The sequence below is a fragment of the Scyliorhinus torazame genome, chromosome 12 (assembly GCF_047496885.1).
Source record: "Scyliorhinus torazame isolate Kashiwa2021f chromosome 12, sScyTor2.1, whole genome shotgun sequence".
Lineage (NCBI taxonomy): Eukaryota > Metazoa > Chordata > Chondrichthyes > Carcharhiniformes > Scyliorhinidae > Scyliorhinus > Scyliorhinus torazame.
In genome coordinates, this window is record NC_092718.1 from 73,795,676 (window position 1) to 73,812,764 (window position 17,089).

The 17,089-nt window shown below is 52.0% G+C and overlaps 1 protein-coding gene across 1 annotated transcript in view; it reads right to left on the minus strand.

Moving 5' to 3' along the window:
• Window positions 1–6,331: 6,331 nt before the first annotated feature.
• Window positions 6,332–17,089, minus strand: part of gapdhs (glyceraldehyde-3-phosphate dehydrogenase, spermatogenic) — an 18,959-nt gene continuing 8,201 nt past the window's right edge. The window contains exons 5-9 of the mRNA XM_072470070.1: window positions 14,865–14,946; window positions 13,150–13,301; window positions 12,586–12,748; window positions 7,437–7,534; window positions 6,332–6,736 (exon numbers count right to left, since the gene is read on the minus strand). Coding sequence (XP_072326171.1) covers window positions 6,664–6,736; window positions 7,437–7,534; window positions 12,586–12,748; window positions 13,150–13,301; window positions 14,865–14,946 — 568 coding nt within the window. The 3' untranslated portion in view covers window positions 6,332–6,663. The remainder of the gene's footprint in view (window positions 6,737–7,436; window positions 7,535–12,585; window positions 12,749–13,149; window positions 13,302–14,864; window positions 14,947–17,089) is intronic.

Below are 17,089 nucleotides of genomic sequence, written 5' to 3' on the forward strand. Positions count from 1 at the left end.
CTTTGAAACCTTACTCCTGACCTCACTACTCTCAACTGCCTGTATATTGGAGCTACAATTCAGGTTCCCAGACCCCTGCTGAACTAGTTTAAACCCTCCCGAAGAGCATTCGCAAATTTCCCCCCCAGGATATTGGTACCCCTCTGGTCCAGGTGTAGACCATCCTGTTTGTAGAGGTCCCACCTACCCCAGAATGAGCCCCAATTATTCAGGTATCTGAAACCCTCCCTCCTGCACCATTCCTGTAGCCATGTGTTCAACTGCTCTCTCTCCCTATTCCTCGTCTCGCTAGCACGTGGCATGGGTAACAACCCAGAGATAATAACTTGGTTTGTTCTCGATCTAAGTTTCCACCCTAGCTCCCCGAATTCCTGCCTTACATCCCTGTCCCTTTTCCTACCCATGTCATTGGTGCCTATGTGGACCACGACTTGGGGCTACTCCCCCTCCCCTTAAGGATCCTGAAAACACGATCCGAGACATCGCGGACCCTGGCACCTGGGAGGCAACACACCAACCGCGGGTCTCTCCCGTTCCCACAGAATCTCCTATCTATCCCTCTAACTATTGAGTCACCAATGACTAATGCTCTATTCCTCTCCCCCCTTCCCATCTGAGCAACAGGACAGACTCTATGCCAGAGACCTGTACCCCATGGCTTACCCCTGGTAAATCATCCTCCCAACAGTATCCAAAGCGGTATACTTGTTATTCAGGGGAACGACCACCGGGGATCCCTGTACTGACTGCTTCCTCCCAGCCCCTCTCACCGTCACCCATCTATCTTTATTCTTTGGAGTAACTACATCCCTAATGCTTCTATCTATGACCACCTCTGCATCCCGAATGATCCGAAGTTCATCCAACTCCAACTCCAGTTCCCTAACGCGGTTTCTGAGGAGCTGGAGATGGGTGCACTTCCCACAGATGAAATCAGCAGGGACACTGACGGTGTCCCTCACCTCAACATTCTGCAGGAGGAACATTGCACTGCCTTCCCCGTCATCCCCTCTAGATAAAACAAGAAGAAGAGCAAGCGCCCAACTTATATACAGAACCTACCTGATTCCCAAGCTGCACTCCGGCTCCCTCTCTCTCCCGCTCCCAGAAATGAAGGCCGCTGGAACCTGGGGGTAAGTTTAAGCACTTACCTGCTTCCCAAGCTGCACACCGGCTCCCTCTCTTTCCCGGAAATGAAGGCCGCTGGAACCTGGGGGTAAGTTTAAACACTTACCTGCTTCACAAGCTGCACTCTGGCTCCCTCTCTCTCTCTCTCTCTCCCACTCCCGGAAATCATGTCCGGCTTACTTGAATCAGCTTTGGCTTGTCGATGCTCCCCGTCTGGAGTCTGGGCTGTTTCACCTGAGTCAGTTTTGGCTTGTCGATGCTCCCAGTCTGGAGCACCTTTTGGTTCACCTGAATCAGCTTTGGTTTCTTGACGCTCCCTGTCCGGAGTCATTGCAGGCTCACTCGAGTCAGCTGAGGTTTCTTGATGCTCCACGTCCGGAGTCAAAACATTCAGGAATGCATTTGCTTGTGGAGAGGCTCGAGCGAATGAGGTTTGAATTAACGTGGTGTCACCAGTGGTCTCACTGTGATTGTCGAGTCCCTCTGTACATTCTAGCTGAGGTCTGTCACGTTGCACATCTGGTATGCGAAGTGTGATGCCGTCGTCACTTGTCTCACATACAGTGGGTAGAGCCTCAGTAGCTTCTTGTCGTTCACTTGAGCTGGGTAGACCGTCAGAGTCTTCTTCTGGTGGCTCAAACAATCTGGGTGGACTGTCATAGTCTGCTTGCTGTGCACGTGAGCGTGGTAGTCTGCTTGCTGTGCACGTGAGCGTGGTAGACTGTCAGAACCTTCGTCTTGTTCACTGGAGTGTGGTAGACTGTCATAGCCTGCTTGCTGTACACTTGAGCGTGGTAGACTGTCATAGTCCTGCTGTTGTTCACTTGAGCATGGCAGACTTGCATTGTCTGCTGCTGGTTGCTCAGAGGTGGTTGCTGGACCCCCATGGTCTTTTTCATGCAAGGTCTGCGCTGTGGAGTCTTGCGTGCCTTCCATCGTGGAGTCCGTCCATGAGCTCACTGTGGAGGCTTGTGTCACTCCCTCTGTGGAGTCTTGCAGCTTTCCTTGTGTGGAATCGTGCATTGGTCTCGCTGTGGAGACTGTCATCACTTCTTGTTCATGCAAGGACTGAGCTCTGGAGTCTTGCATTGCTTCTATCGTGGAGTCTGTCCACGAGCTCGCTGTGGAGTCTTTCATCGCTTTCTGTGTGGAGTTGGGGACCCTTCGCGGTGCTTGAACTACCGTGTGGCAGCAGGCCGCTCTCTGTGGGCTTGTACCGCTCTCTGTCTCTTGGTGTCAGGCCGCAGCATAATCCTGCACGAGTCGGGATGTCGTATATGCTGGGCTGAAGATCCGAAGAACACATCCGCGTCGTGTCGGATTCTTCACTGTACAACACATCTCGTTGCGGTTCGGATTTGGTACTGGGGTCGCCATCTCCAATAGTGAAATCATCGTCTGAGTCGTAGTCTTCTAGGACCATATCATCACGTTTGTGTCGGAGCTGGCATTGGGCTTGCGACGTCCAAAGAAGAATTCAAGGTCTGAGTCATAGTCTTCAAGGGCTGCATCATCTCTTTCGGCGGTGCTTACTGCTTGTTGCAGGGTTCTGCAGCGGTTACTTTCAGCTACTGGTCGAATTTCAGGCATTGCGCTGTCGTTCCAGGTGAAAGAATCTGGTTTTGAGGTTTTAAAATTTCCCTCCCTGGTTTTGAGACATTTTCCCTTTAAGTGGGCGTGGTCCAGGGCCTCTAACGTCACAACGCTTGAGACATGGAGCGTAGGAAGCGATTGCACATGCGCAGATCGCTGTTCCTTTACTTTGCGCATTTCTCTCAACTGCGCTTGTGCGGTACCTTTTCCAAGATGGCCGCTGATCAAAATTGCTGTTTGTTTCTCCGGGACCTCGGCCTCGTGGTGAGTACTGGCGCCTCTCTTACCATTTTCTGTTGGTTTGTTTGTGTTTTCCTCGCAGTATTGTTCGAATTTGTCCAGGACTGCCTGGAAGTCACTCCGGTTTTGCCCTTTGGAGAACTTGAATGTTTTGAAGATTTCTTCTGCTCTGGCACCCGCGATGGTGAGCAGAAGCTCTGTCTTTTCAGCACCGGCCGCATCTTGTAGGTCGGTGCTACCAGGCAGATCTCAAACCTTTGCCTGAATGCCTGCCAGTTTGCACTGAGATTGCCGTGGCACCTGAGCCGCTGTGGAATCGGAATCTCGATCATCTTGCCTGGGTGTTGTTGCTGGTTGTCACTGTTTGCTGAGTTGTAACTATATGGATTTAAACAGCCACTCCTGGGTACCAGGTTTTGTTATTCTCTTGATGTAGCACAAGCTGCTTCCTTGATGTGCACTCTGACAAAGGCAGGTTCAGATTTGGAGATAGCTTTAACACGTTTATTAAACTATTTACAATTCTCCTACTTGGATTCGACGCTACAGTTAATCCTGCTATAGCTACTCAGACTGACGAACCAGTCTGCTACAATCCACGTGGTGTGTGTGATGTTCAATCAACCCTGTGTCTGTACTCACCGAGTGTCTCCACTGGAAAGAGACTGAGCATGTGTGATGTGTCCTTTTATATGAAAATGAAAATCGCTTATTGTCACAAGTAGGCTTCAAATGAAGTTACTGTGAAAAGCCCCTAGTCGCCACATTCCGGCGCCTGTTCGGGGAGGCTGTTACAGGAATTGAACCGTGCTGCTGGCCTGCCTTGGTCTGCTTTCAAAGCCAGCGATTTAGCCCTGTGCTAAACAGCCCCGTGAAAATGAAAATCGCTTATTGTCACGAGTAGGCTTCAATGAAGTTACTGTGAAAAGCCCCTAGTTGGTGTAATGCCCTCCTGTGGTAGTGTCACCTCTATGTGTATCGTGAATGCCCATTGGTTCCTGTCCTATTGGTTGACTGTCTATGTGTCATGTCTCTGGTGTTCCCTCTAGTGTCTAGATAGGTGTATATGTACATTAACCCTTTGTGTACACAGTGATGTATATCACCACACACGGTAGCACAGTGGTTAGAACTATGGCTTCACAGTGCCAGGGTCCCAGGTTCGATTCCCGGCTTGGGTCCCTGTCTGTGCGGAGTCTGCACGTTCTCCCAGTGTCTGCGTGGGTTTCCTCCGGGTGCTCCGGTTTCCTCCCACAAGTCCCGAAAGGCATGCTTCTTGGGTGAATTGAACATTCTGAATTCTCCCTCAGTGCACCTGAACAGGTGCCGGAATGTGGCGACTAGGGGTTTTTCCACAGTGACTTCATTGCAGTATTAATGTAGGCTTACAATAAAGATTATATTAAAAAATATATCGGTTGCGCTGTTAGTTAAAATGTAGCAGCTCAGGTACTTTTTTAAAAAACATGGTGGCCACAAAATCTTTGGCCTCTGCCCAAGTGGGCAGATGTTTAACGGGCTGGATTCTCTGCGGCATGATTCTTGGTGGTACGCTGTTCGCTGGCAGCGGAATGGTCTCTGCCCGCCGCTCATCAATGGGATTTCCTACTGACGCCATGGGAAAACCACAGGCAGGAACAGAGAATCCCAAAGGCCAGAGAATTCCGGCCAATATCTCTCCCAAAAGACTGCCTGCTGACCTTTTCCCGCCACACGGCACCCACTCCAAAATCCTAGAAATCCCTCCCTAACAGCACTGAGAGTATACCTACATCACACAGTTGGCAGTGGTTTTAAGATAGCAGCACCCACCCCTATATCCTGGAAATCCCTCCCTAACAGCATTGTGGGTACACCTAAACCACACGGGTGGCAGCACCCTCTCCGAACTCCTGAAAATCCCTCCCTACCAGCACTGTGGGTATGCCTACACCACATAAGATTATTGAATTTACAGTGCAGGAGGCTATTCAGCCCATCGAGTCTGCATTGGCCCTTGGAAAGAGCACTCTACCCAAACTCACACATTCTCATAGATAATGGCATAGTGTAGGTTAGATGGCTTTTGTTTCGGTGCAACATCGTGGGCCGAAGGGCCTGTACTGCGCTGTATTGTTCTATGTTCTATTCTCGTAAGCTAGTAACCCCATCCAACCTTCTTGGACACCAAGGACCAATCCACCTTACCCGCACATCTTTAGACTGTGGGAGGAAACCGGAGCACCCGGAGTAAAGCCACGCAGACGCAGGGAGAACGTGTAGACTCCGCACAGACAGTGACCCAAGGATGGCAGCAGTTCAAGGCAGCACCTGTTCCTAAATCCTGTCCAACAGCACTGTGGATATACACACATCACACAGACAGCAGCGGTTCAAGGCAGCAGCGAACCCAGCACCCTCTCAAGAGGCAATTAGGGATGGGCAATAAGTGCTGGGCCTGGCCAGTGACACCCACAAACTGAGACGCAAACTGATTTGAAGACTGTTGAGATAAGACATCCCCTTTAGGTTCTGTGGCAGGACCCATGATGTCATCAGCTTGTTTGACATCTGGGCCTTGGACCACTCGTTTGGGATTGGTGGGGAGCCAGCTCCATTTGATCAGTTCAAAGAGCCCTGATGCAGCTTGAAGGTTTTCTCGGTTCTTCTCACTGCCAGGGGCTCAGAAGCTGAAGGCTCTCTGGTTTAAAAGACAGGCAGCAAGCTGAAACGTGAAAGAGATCTCGGAAATGAGAAAGTGCAAACCGTTTTATCTCAGGTCTGTAACATTACTTTTCTGTCGGAGGGGCTGGAAGAGCTCAAATTGAAGCTTAAACTGAGAGCATTCTTCAGAGTTTCAGTTCAGTAATCAGGCAAACGAAAGGTCTGCAAATGTTCTGATTTAAAGCCCAGTAATATCTCAGGGAGCAGAGGCTCCATCTGGTGGTACAGGGTTGGAATTGAATCTACCCAAATCCTGTGTAAAATGCCATCCAGTGGTTGAAGGTCAAAGCTGCACCGACCTGACTCTCTTGAATGTATTCCTGGAGGCCACAACCGCAGCAGCGAAGATGGACCTCAAACATTTTCTCTTAATTCTCACTTCTTAAAACACTCTCCATCCCTTACCATGCGTCTGTCTTGTGTGTTTGGGTGGGACAGTGTATTGGGGCGAGGTAGACCACTGTCCTGTTAAAACAGTTTCTTAATGGTTTACTTATAAATCTGTGTCTGTAACTGAGCAGTTAGGGGTAAATCTCAGGAAAACATGAATTATTGATTAATTCACTTATGTTGGTACTCGGAGGTTTATGAGGCTAGAGCTCACCGTGCACTTGCCCTGGGTGTCGTAACAAGATGCATAGCCATATTCAACCAAAACAATTAAGAATAGAGTGTTCATGAGGAGCTTTTTATTTAGAGACATATACGGTTACCCATCTCAGGAATGTTTGTGATAGAATACAATATTTTCACACATACACACAAGAATGCAGACACACACACACACACCCACCACAAACAGCAGAGGAACTCGTGAGCTGACATCGCAGAGTAAAAGGTGGTGATTTAAATTGGGAGCCAAGCAGCCTCATGACAGCTTTGGTCTGGTTCATCTACACGGGACGCGACAGAGCTGGAAAGTTCCACACTTTCCTGTCCTACTAACCCACTCTCCTCCACCCCACCTGGGGGACACCGCCACCTCAGCACTGCCCCAGCTCAGTTTTCCATGTTGAACATGTAGTTGAGGAGGTCGACCACACGATTGCTGTATGCAAACTCGTTATCGTACCTGTGGAGAAGTGAAACAAAAAACCCGGTTAATCGTCCTCTCAAAATCTTCCTGTGCACCTTTGCAAGCGCCTAAACCTCCTTTTTGTAATATGGAGACCAGAACAGTGCACAGTGCTCCCAGTGCAGTCCAACAGAGGGATATGGAGACCAGAACTGTGCACAGTGCTCCCAGTGTGGTCTAACCGAGGGAGTTGGAGACCAGAACAGTGCACAGTGCTCCCAGTGTGGTCCAACCGAGGGAGTTGGAGACCAGAACAGTGCACAGTGCTCCCAGTGTGGTCCAACCGAGGGATATGGAGACCAGAACTATGCACAGTGCTCCCAGTGTGGTCTAACCGAGGGATATGGAGACCGGAACTTACAAAGATGGATATGCACAAGTGACAGCTGTAGAATGGGAGATGGGATAGGAATAATTTGTGGGTCGCACAAGCCCCAGGAAGGGCCAGATTCTTGGATCGGGTGTTGGTTTTTAAGTCAGCTCTCGGCAGCTGTTTGAACAGAAACCAGCAGCAACAGCCCCACCCACCGTTGGATAGCAGAATGAATGATTCCTCTACCCCCCCTTTCCTGCAATTGAAGCATTTTACAGCAAGGAGAGCAGCACGCACAGCAGGGACCTAGTGGAGTCACACTTGGTGCTGAGCAGAGTTTTAGAGGGGAAGGGGGGGGGGGGGGGGGGGGCAGCTGGAACTCACCAGGAAATTAGCTTTACAAAGTTGTCATTGAGAGAGATCCCGGCGCCAGCATCAAAGATGGAGGAGTGAGTGTCTCCCACAAAGTCAGAGGAAACCACCTGGATTTAGAACACAAAATATCATCAGGAACGGGATGGCTTCACAAACCACCTCCCCCCCACTCCCACCACCAATCGCTTCCCACTACAACACCACTCTAGACCTCCGCCCCAAACCCCACCCTGACCTCAGCACATCCCAAAAACCAACCACAGCCAATGAAGGACTGTTTCTGAAGTGAGGTGGCTGTTGAAATGTGGGAAACGCAGTGGCCCATTCGCACACAGCACCATCTCACAAACAGCAATGCGATAACCACCCAGGATGTTCGTCAATGGATGAATATTGGGCCCAGGACTCCAGGAAAGAAATCCTTCCCCCCACCCCCCCCCCTCAACTCTTCTTCCAAATAGTGGCCTTGGGATCTTTTACACCCACCCGTGGGGGAAGACAGGGGCCTCCCATTGGAAAAAAAAGGAACTTCCTATTATGGTCCCCCCCATGCACACCGTGCTTCACACACATATACATAGAATCCCTAGTGTAGAAGGAGGCCATTCAGCCAGTCAAGTCTGCACCAACACCACCCCCCCCCCCACCTCTCGAATGAGGGGGCTCAATCTCCCACCCTAACCCCATAACTCCACCTAACCTGCACATCTTTGGACACCAAGAGCAGTGAATTCCACAGATTTACAACCCTTTGGGTAAAGAAGTTCTTTCTCGAATCAGTCCTAAATCTGCTCCCCCTTTGAGGCTATGCCCCTAGTCCTAGGTTTACCCACCAGTGGAAACAACCTTCCTGCTTCGATCTTATCTATTTCCTTCATAATTTTGTATGTTTCTATCAAGTTTCCTCCCATTCTTTTAAATTCCAATGAGTATAGTCCCAGTCTACTCAGTCGCTCCTCATAAGCCAATCCTCTCAACTTCAGATCAAACTAGCGAATCTCCTCTGCACCCCCTCCAGTGCCAGTACATCTTTTATCAATAAGGAGGCCAACACTGTACACAGTACTCCAGGTGTAGCCTCACCAGCACCCTATACAGCTTTTTTAAAAAATGTGTTCATGGGACATGTGCGTCGCTGGCTGTGTCAGCATTTATTACCCATCCCTAATTGCCCTGGAGGGGGCAGTTAGAGTGAACCACATTGCTGTGGGTCTGGAGTCACATGTAGGCCAGACCAGGTAAGGACGGCAGATTTCCTTCCTTAAAAGGACATTAGTGAACCTGATGGGTTTTTAAGGACAATCGGCAATGGTTATATGGTCACCATTAGATATTTAATTCCATCACCTGCCGTGGTGTGATTCGAACCCGGGTCCCCAGATTATCACCCTGGGCCTCTGGATTATTAGTCCAGCAACAAGTCCACTATGCCACTGCTGCAACATAACCAACTTCCTCCCTGTTTTTGAACTCTTATCCCTTTAGCAAATAGCAATGGAAGACAAGAAGTCCATTTGCCGCCTTAATTACCTGCTGCACCAAACCAACTTTTTGTGATTCCATGCACAAGGACACCCAGGTCCCTCTGCACAGCAGCATGCTGCAATTATTTAACATTTCCATTTTGCTGTTGTTCGTACCAAAATGGATGACCTCACATTTACCAACATTGTACTCCATCTGCTAGACCGTTGTCCACTCACTTAAACTATCTATATCTCTCTGCAGATTGTGTCCTCTGCACACTTTGCTCTACCACTCATCTTAGTGTCATCTGCGAGCTTTGACACATTACACCTCCAAATCATCTCTGTAAATTGTAAATAATTGCAGTCCAAACGTATTGGGTTACGGGAATAGGGTGAAAGTGAGGGTTTAAGTGGGTCGGTGCAGACTCGATGGGCCAATTGGCCCCCTTCTGCACTGTATGTTCTATGTTCCATGAGCCCTGAGGCACACCACTAGCCACTGATCGCCAACTAGAAAAACACCAATATCCCCACTCTTTGCTTTCTGTTAGTTAACCAGAGTGGGGATGTGCTTTTCTTGTTGGTGATGCTATCCAGGCGAAATTGCCCCAGTGAAGCAGTTTGAGTCTGCCTCGTTGAATGTTTTTAAAGCATAGATAGATAGATATTTGAACATTCAAGGAATTAAGGGTTATGGTGAGCGGGCGGGTAAGTGGAGCAGAGTCCACAAAAAGATCAGCCATGATCTTACTGAATGACGGAGCAGGCTTGAGGGACCAGATGACCTACTCCTGCTCCTAGTTCTTATGTTCTTATAATGCTTAGGCCAGTACTGAATGTTTAAACTTTGGCTTTTCAAGTGTTAATAAATTCAAGGTTCCTGTTGGCTTTTACAACCTTCTGAACTGGTCTGGTCACCTTCAATGTTTTGGTAAACACTAATTGCAGGTGTCTCAGCCCCTGCCTCCCTATCAGAAACAAGCCCCCGCCTCCCTATCAGAAACAAGCCCCCATCCACATTGCAGCTCTTGTCGCACATAAAGGATTAATGTTCCCCCATAAAAGATCAACTTCTGTCACGGCTGGTTAGACCACAGCAAAATATTATACCGATGAATGATATGAAAATCACTTATTGTCACAAGTAGGCTTCAATGAAGTTACTGTGAAAAACCCCTAGTCGCCACATTCAGGCACCTGTTACGGGAATTGAACCGTGCTGCTGGCCTGCCCTGGTCTGCTTCCAAAGCCAGCAATTTAGCCCTGTGCTAAACAGCCCCTGACTCCTATAGAGTGCATTTGCTTTCAAAGATACTGAAAACTGAATCTAAACACTGTTAATAACTTCATTCCCCACACTCGGGCTGCATTCTCGTCAGAGCTCAGAGGAGGCCACCCCCTCTGCCCATCCCCCTACTCCATCCACAGCGAGGAGGCCAGGCACCACTACATATCCCCCTACTCCATCCACAGCGAGGAGGCCAGGCCACACTACATATCCCCCTACTCCATCCACAGCGAGGAGGCCAGGCCCCACTACATATCCCCCTACTCCATCCACAGCGAGGAGGCCAAGCCCCACTACATATCCCCCTACTCCATCCACAGCGAGGAGGCCAGGCCCCACTACATATCCCCCTACTCCATCCACAGCTAGGAGGCCAGGCACCACTACAACTCCCCCTACTCCATCCACAGCGAGGAGGCCAGGCACCACTACATATCCCCCTACTCCATCCACAGCGAGGAGGCCAGGCCCCACTACATATCCCCCTACTCCATCCACAGTGAGGAGGCCAGGCCCCATTGCCCATCCCCCTACTCCATCCACAGCGAGGAGGCCAGGCCCCACTACATATCCCCCTACTCCATCCACAGCTAGGAGGCCAGGCCCCACTGCATATCCCCCTACTCCATCCACAGCGAGGAGGGCAGGCCCCATTGCCCATCCCCCTACTCCATCCACAGCAAGGAGGCCAGGCCCCACTACATATCCCCCTACTCCATCCACAGCTAGGAGGCCAGGCCCCACTGCATATCCCCCTACTCCATCCACAGCGAGGAGGCCAGGCCCCATTGCCCATCCCCCTACTCCATCCACAGCGAGGAGGCCAGGCCCCACTACATATGCCCCTACTCCATCCACAGCGAGGAGGCCAGGCCCCACTGCATATCCCCCTACTCCATCCACTGCGAGGAAACCAGGCCCCATTGCCCATCCCCCTACTCCATCCACAGCGAGGAGGCCAGGCCCCACTACATATGCCCCTACTCCATCCACAGCGAGGAAACCAGGCCCCATTGCCCATCCCTCTACTCCATCCACAGCAAGGAGGCCAGGCCCCATTGCCCATCCCCCTACTCCATCCACTGCGAGGAGGCCAGGCCCCACTTGCATACCCCCCTACCCCATCCACAGCGAGGAGGCCAGGCCCCACTACATATCCCCCTACTCCATCCACAGCGAGGAAACCAGGCCCCATTGCTCATCCCTCTACTCCATCCACAGCAAGGTAGCCAGGCCCCACTTGCATACCCCCCTACCCCATCCACAGCGAGGAGGCCAGGACCAACTGCCGATCCCCCTACCCCATCGGGCTGGTTTAGCACAGAGCTAAATCACTGGCTTTGAAAGCAGACCGAGGCAGGCCAGCAGCACAGTTCAATTCCCGTACCAGCCTCCCCGAACAGGCGCCGGAATGTGGCGACTAGGGGCTTTTCAAAGTAACTTCATTTGAAGCCTACTTGTGACAATGAGCGATTTTCATTTCATTTCACAGCGAGGAGACCAGGCCCCACTGCCATCCCCCTATCCCATCCACAGCTAGGAAGCCAGGCCCCACTGCCCATCCCCCTACCCCATCCACAGCTAGGAGGCCAGGCCCCACTGCCCATCCCCCTACCCCACCCACAGCGAGGAGGCCAGGGCCCCATCCCCCTACTCCATCCACAGCGAGGAGGACTGGCCCCACTGCATATCCCCCTACCCCATCCACAGCTAGGAGGCCAGGCCCCACTGCATATCCCCCTACCCCATCCACAGCTAGGAGGCCAGGCCCCACTGCATATCCCCCTACTCCATCCACAGCGAGGAGACCAGGCCCCACTGCCATCCCCCTATCCCATCCACAGCTAGGACGCCAGGCCCCACTGCATATCCACCATCCTCCTACTCCATCCACAGCGAGGAGACCAGGCCCCACTGCCCATCCCCCTACCCCATCCACAGCTAGGAGGCCAGGCCCCACTGCCCATCCCCCTACCCCACCCACAGCTCAAAGGTCAGGCCCCACTGCCCACCCCCCCTACCCCATCCACAGCGAGGAGGCCAGGCCCCACTGCCCATCCCCCTACCCCATCCACAGCGAGGAGGCCAGGCCCCACTGCCCATCCCCCTAACCGTATCCACAAGGGGGCCAGGCCCCAGCTACATCCCCCTACCCAATCCACAGCTAGGCGGGCAGGCCCTACTTCACACTCTCCCAAACCCATCCACAGCTAGGAGGCCAGGCCTCTCTGCACCCCCCCCCCCACCTCAAAACCCATCCACAGCTAGGAGGCCAGGCCTCTCTGCACCCCTCCCCCACCTCAAAACCCATCCACAGCTAGGAGGCCAGACCTTTCTGCTGCCCCCCCCCCCCACCCCACCCCATCCTTCAGAGATAGAAAGGGGTACCGCCGTCCGGCACCTGGTGGTCTGTGTATCCCAGGATTCCTTTCAGTGGCCCCTCAGAGGCTTTCTTCACAGCTTCCTTGATCTCAGCGTAGGAGGCAGACTTGGCAAGGCGGCACGTCAGGTCCACGACAGACACATCAGCTACTGGTACACGGAACGCCATCCCAGTCAACTTCCTAGAGGGGGAGAGAGAGACACTGCTGAGATTATCTGACATTTCCTGTTTTATTTAGGATCTCCAGCATGCGTGGGTATTTTGCTTTTAAACACAGGAAGACCGCAGCCCAATGTCCCCCGATTCTATTGATGCCACCTCAAAGTTTACCAGATACAGGATGCGGCACCTTCTGAACATTCACGCCCTCCACCGGTGACACACCATCGATACCCAGATCCCTCTGCAATCTCTCCCCATTTAAATAATTTGCTGCTTCCCTATCCCTCCCCTCAGGAGGTGAACAGTCCCAATTTCTTGTAAATGTCACGATGGGCAAGGTCACATTGACCAACTCCTCGAGGGCACTCGTCGAGATCGCACACAAAGTGGCCTGGCCAGGCTCGGTTCCTGGTTACCTACCCATTGAGCTCCGGGATGACTTTGCCCACGGCCTTAGCAGCACCGGTGGAGGCTGGGATGATGTTCTGGTTGGCACCTCGCCCATCGCGCCACGCCTTGGAGGAAGGGCCATCCACAGTCTTCTGGGTCGCAGTGTACGCGTGAACCGTTGTCTGTCATGAAGCATCAGAAGAGACGCAAAGAAAAATCGGATTACACAGAAACCAAACCGAAAGAGAAAAAAAAAAAAATGGAGCAGAGCGAACAACACAGAATCAGACCATTCGGCCCATCCCTCGTGATTCTGCCCCACGCGAACCTCCTTCCAACCCCCTCATCTCCCCCCCCCCCCAACCTGTCGTCACCATTTCAATCTATTCCTCGCTCCCTCATGTGTTTATCAAGCTTCCCCCCCGAAATACTCAACACTATTCACCTCAATCACTCCCTGTGGGAGCGAGTCCCCCATTTTCTGGGAAAAGAGGATTCTCCTGAATCCCCCATTGGGCGATCAGTGACCGTCACATATCAACGGCTCCGAGTTCCGGTCTATTCCACGTCTTAAAGGAAGGATGTGCAGGCTCAGTTTCCCTAGAGACCCTCGCACAACTACAAAAACGATCCATCTCCAAGTTTCAAAAGTCTCAACCACCTCTCCCAACCTCAGCACCGTTTTTGTTTTTGGGAGAAGGTGGGGGGGGGGGGGGGGGGGGGGGGGGGGGGGGGGGGGTCGTCCAGAGAGTTTCAGATTTCCGCTTCCGCTCGTGAGAGGATCCGGACTTCACCCCCGAATGGCCTGGCACCAATTTGAAGCTTCCGCCCCCCTTGTGTCATCACTCAATCCCCCACCCAAGAGACTGCCTCTCTCCAAACGACCTCATCAAATCTTCGAGTTGCTTCAATTGTAGAGGAGCTGGGTTACATTGCACCTGGAGCCCTGGGTGCAGATTTGGTCCCCTTACCTCAGAAAGGATATTATTGCCATCGAGGGAATGGGAGGAAGGTTCACCAGGCTCGCTCCGGGGATGGCAGGCTTACAAAGAGAAACTGGGCCGGTGTTCTTGAGACATTCGAAGAAGAACGAGAGGTGATCTCATTGGAACTTACAAACTAATTAAAGGGAACAGACAGGGGTCGATGCTTCCCCTGGTCGGGGAGTCTAGAACCAGGGGAACTATTTCAAAATGGGGAGGGGGGACCGGGATGAGAAGAAATGTCTTTACAGAGACTTGTGAATCTTTGAGAATCTCAACCCCAGAGGATGGTGGAAGCTCAGTCACGGAGTACGTCTAAAGCAGAGATCTGCAAGGGGCTACAGGGATAGTGGGGGTATAAAAGACATTAAACGTCCAATCAGCCACGGTTGTATTGAATGGCGGAGCAGGCTCGATGGGCTGAATGGTCTCCTCCTGTGCCGGTCTACCTCATCATTTTAAAGCTCATGGATTAGATCATGCCTTAACCCTCGAGCCTGGCGGGAATACAAGCCTCGTATAATCTGAACCAAGGTCATCCTCACTGAGATCGGGGATGATTGCAGAATTCTCTCGGGAGCTGATCATCAAACTCGATCACGGGTCTGGGACCGTTGAAGGATGTTGCACAATTCTGGTGTCTAACGACAACCAGAGAGCGAGCCAAGACAAAATCCTTGCACCAGAGACAGGGCCCTCACGACCATTCCCTGGGTTTAATTAATGTCGCATCAACCAATCTCGGCTTGGAGACAGACTCACCATTAAACCTTCGACGATTCCAAAGTTATCCTCGATGACCTTGGCAAGCGGGGCGAGGCAGTTGGTAGTGCAGGATGCATTACTGGGGAGAGACAGAGTTAGTATTTAAACGTTGGTGTCACAACTTCAGAGTCCACCTTGCATCACTTCCTCTTTCAATCTCCTCGCCACCACCGCCCCCCCCCCCCCCCCCCAATCGCCAATTCGGTTCACCAGAAACAGCTGACAAAACTGACCTGCTTGCATCGAAGGCGCACCTGCCTTCCTGCCACTCCTGCACCCCCAAACCACAAGCAACTAAGTTAACGACACACCGTACAGCAGTGGGTGGGCAACCGGTGACCTGGTTCGGGGGGGGGGGGGGGTACTCGCGGCCCATGTGGGCTCGGAGTGCGAGTCTCCGAGACATCGCGTTGACCGCTACCCATGGTCACGGCTGTCGCATTCCGCTGGTTTCTACCTGCGGACCTCCCAGGTGGCAGAGAGCAAGACCACGCGCAAGTGAAATGAGGTATCCACTGATCGTGCACTACCATTGACAGAGAACCATGCCCTCCCTCTGCGTCCAAGTCTAAATAACTCTTATTTTTACCACTTATGGTTTGATTAATGCAAGAATGGTAAAGCATTTTAATTTTTACAAGGTGCAGACTTGATGGGCCGAATGGCCTCCTTCTGCACCGTAGGGATTCTAAGGCGGTGGCTCACCACCACCTTCCCCGGGGGCAATTTTGGATGGGCAATAAATGCTGGCCTACCCAGCGACGCCAAAATCCCACTAAAGCGGTCAGAAATGTTCAGTCATTCAAGGCTGGGACGCAGGAATAATCGCAGGTTATTTGAAATGCATTTACAGGATGTGGTGTTGCTGGCTGGGCCCAGCATTCATCATCCAACCCTGGTTCCCTTCAGAAGGTGGTAGTGGGTTGCTTTCTTGAACCACTGCAGTCCCATGTGGTGTAGGTACACCCACAGTGCTGTTAGGGAAGGGTTCCAGGAGTTTGACCCAGCGACAGTGAAGGAATGGCCAATATATTTCCAAGTGGGCAGCACGGTAGCACAGTGGTTAGCGCTGTTGCTTCACAGCTCCAGGGTCCCAGGTTCGATTCCCGGCTTGGGTTACTGTCTGTGCGGAGTCTGCACGTTCTCCCCATGTGTGCTTGGATTTGCTCCGGTTTCCTCCCACAGTCCAAAGCTGTGCAGGTTAGGTGGGGTTACTGGGTTGCAGAGATAGGTCGGAAGTGTGGACTTAAATAGGGTGCTCTTTCCAAGGGCCGGTGCAGACTCGATGGGCCGAATGGCCTCCTTCTGCACTGTAAATTGTGTGAAGTCAGGATGGTGAGTGACTTGGATGGAAACCTCCAGATGGTGGGGTTCCCAGATATCTGCTTCCCTTGTCCTTCTAGATGGTAGGGCGGCACAGTGGTTAGCACTGCTGCCTCACAGCGCCAGGGACTCAGGTTTGATTCCGACCTCAGGTAACAGTCTGTGCTGATTTGTCTGTGTGGAGTCTGCACGTTCTCCCAGTGTCTACGTGGGTTTCCTCCGGGTACTCCGGTTTCCTCCCATAATCGAAAATGGTGCAGGTTAGGTGGATTGGCCATGCTAAATTGCCCCTTAGGGTGGGGATCCAGGGCAGGGGACTGGATCTAGGTAGGGTGATCTTTCAAGTGTCAGTGCACACTCGATGGGCCGAATAGTCTCTTTTTACACAGTAGGGGTTCTGTACTAGTGGCCGTGAGTTTGGACGGTTCTGCCGAAGGAGCCTTGGGTGAGTTGCTGCAGTGCATGTTGTAGATGGCACACACGGCTGCCACCGTACGTCAGCGGTGGAGGGAGTGAATGTTTGTGGAAGGGGGAGCAATCAAGTGGGCTGCTTTGTCCTGAATGGTGTTGAGCTTTTTGGAGTGTTGTTGAAGCTGCACGCATTCAGGCAAGTGAAGAATATTCCATCACACTCCTGACTTGTGCCTTGTAGATGGTGGGCAGGCTTCGGGGAGTCAGGAGGGGAGTTATTCGTCTCAGGATTCCCAGCTCCTGACCGGTTCTTATAGCCACAGTATTAATATGGCTGGGTCCAGTTCAGTACAACCCCCGGATGTTAACTGTGGGGGATTCAGTGATGGTAATGCCATTGAATGTCAAGAGGCGATTGTTAAGATTCTCTCGTCATTGCCTGGCACGGCACGAATGTAACCGGCTTCTCAAGCCTGGATATTGTCCAG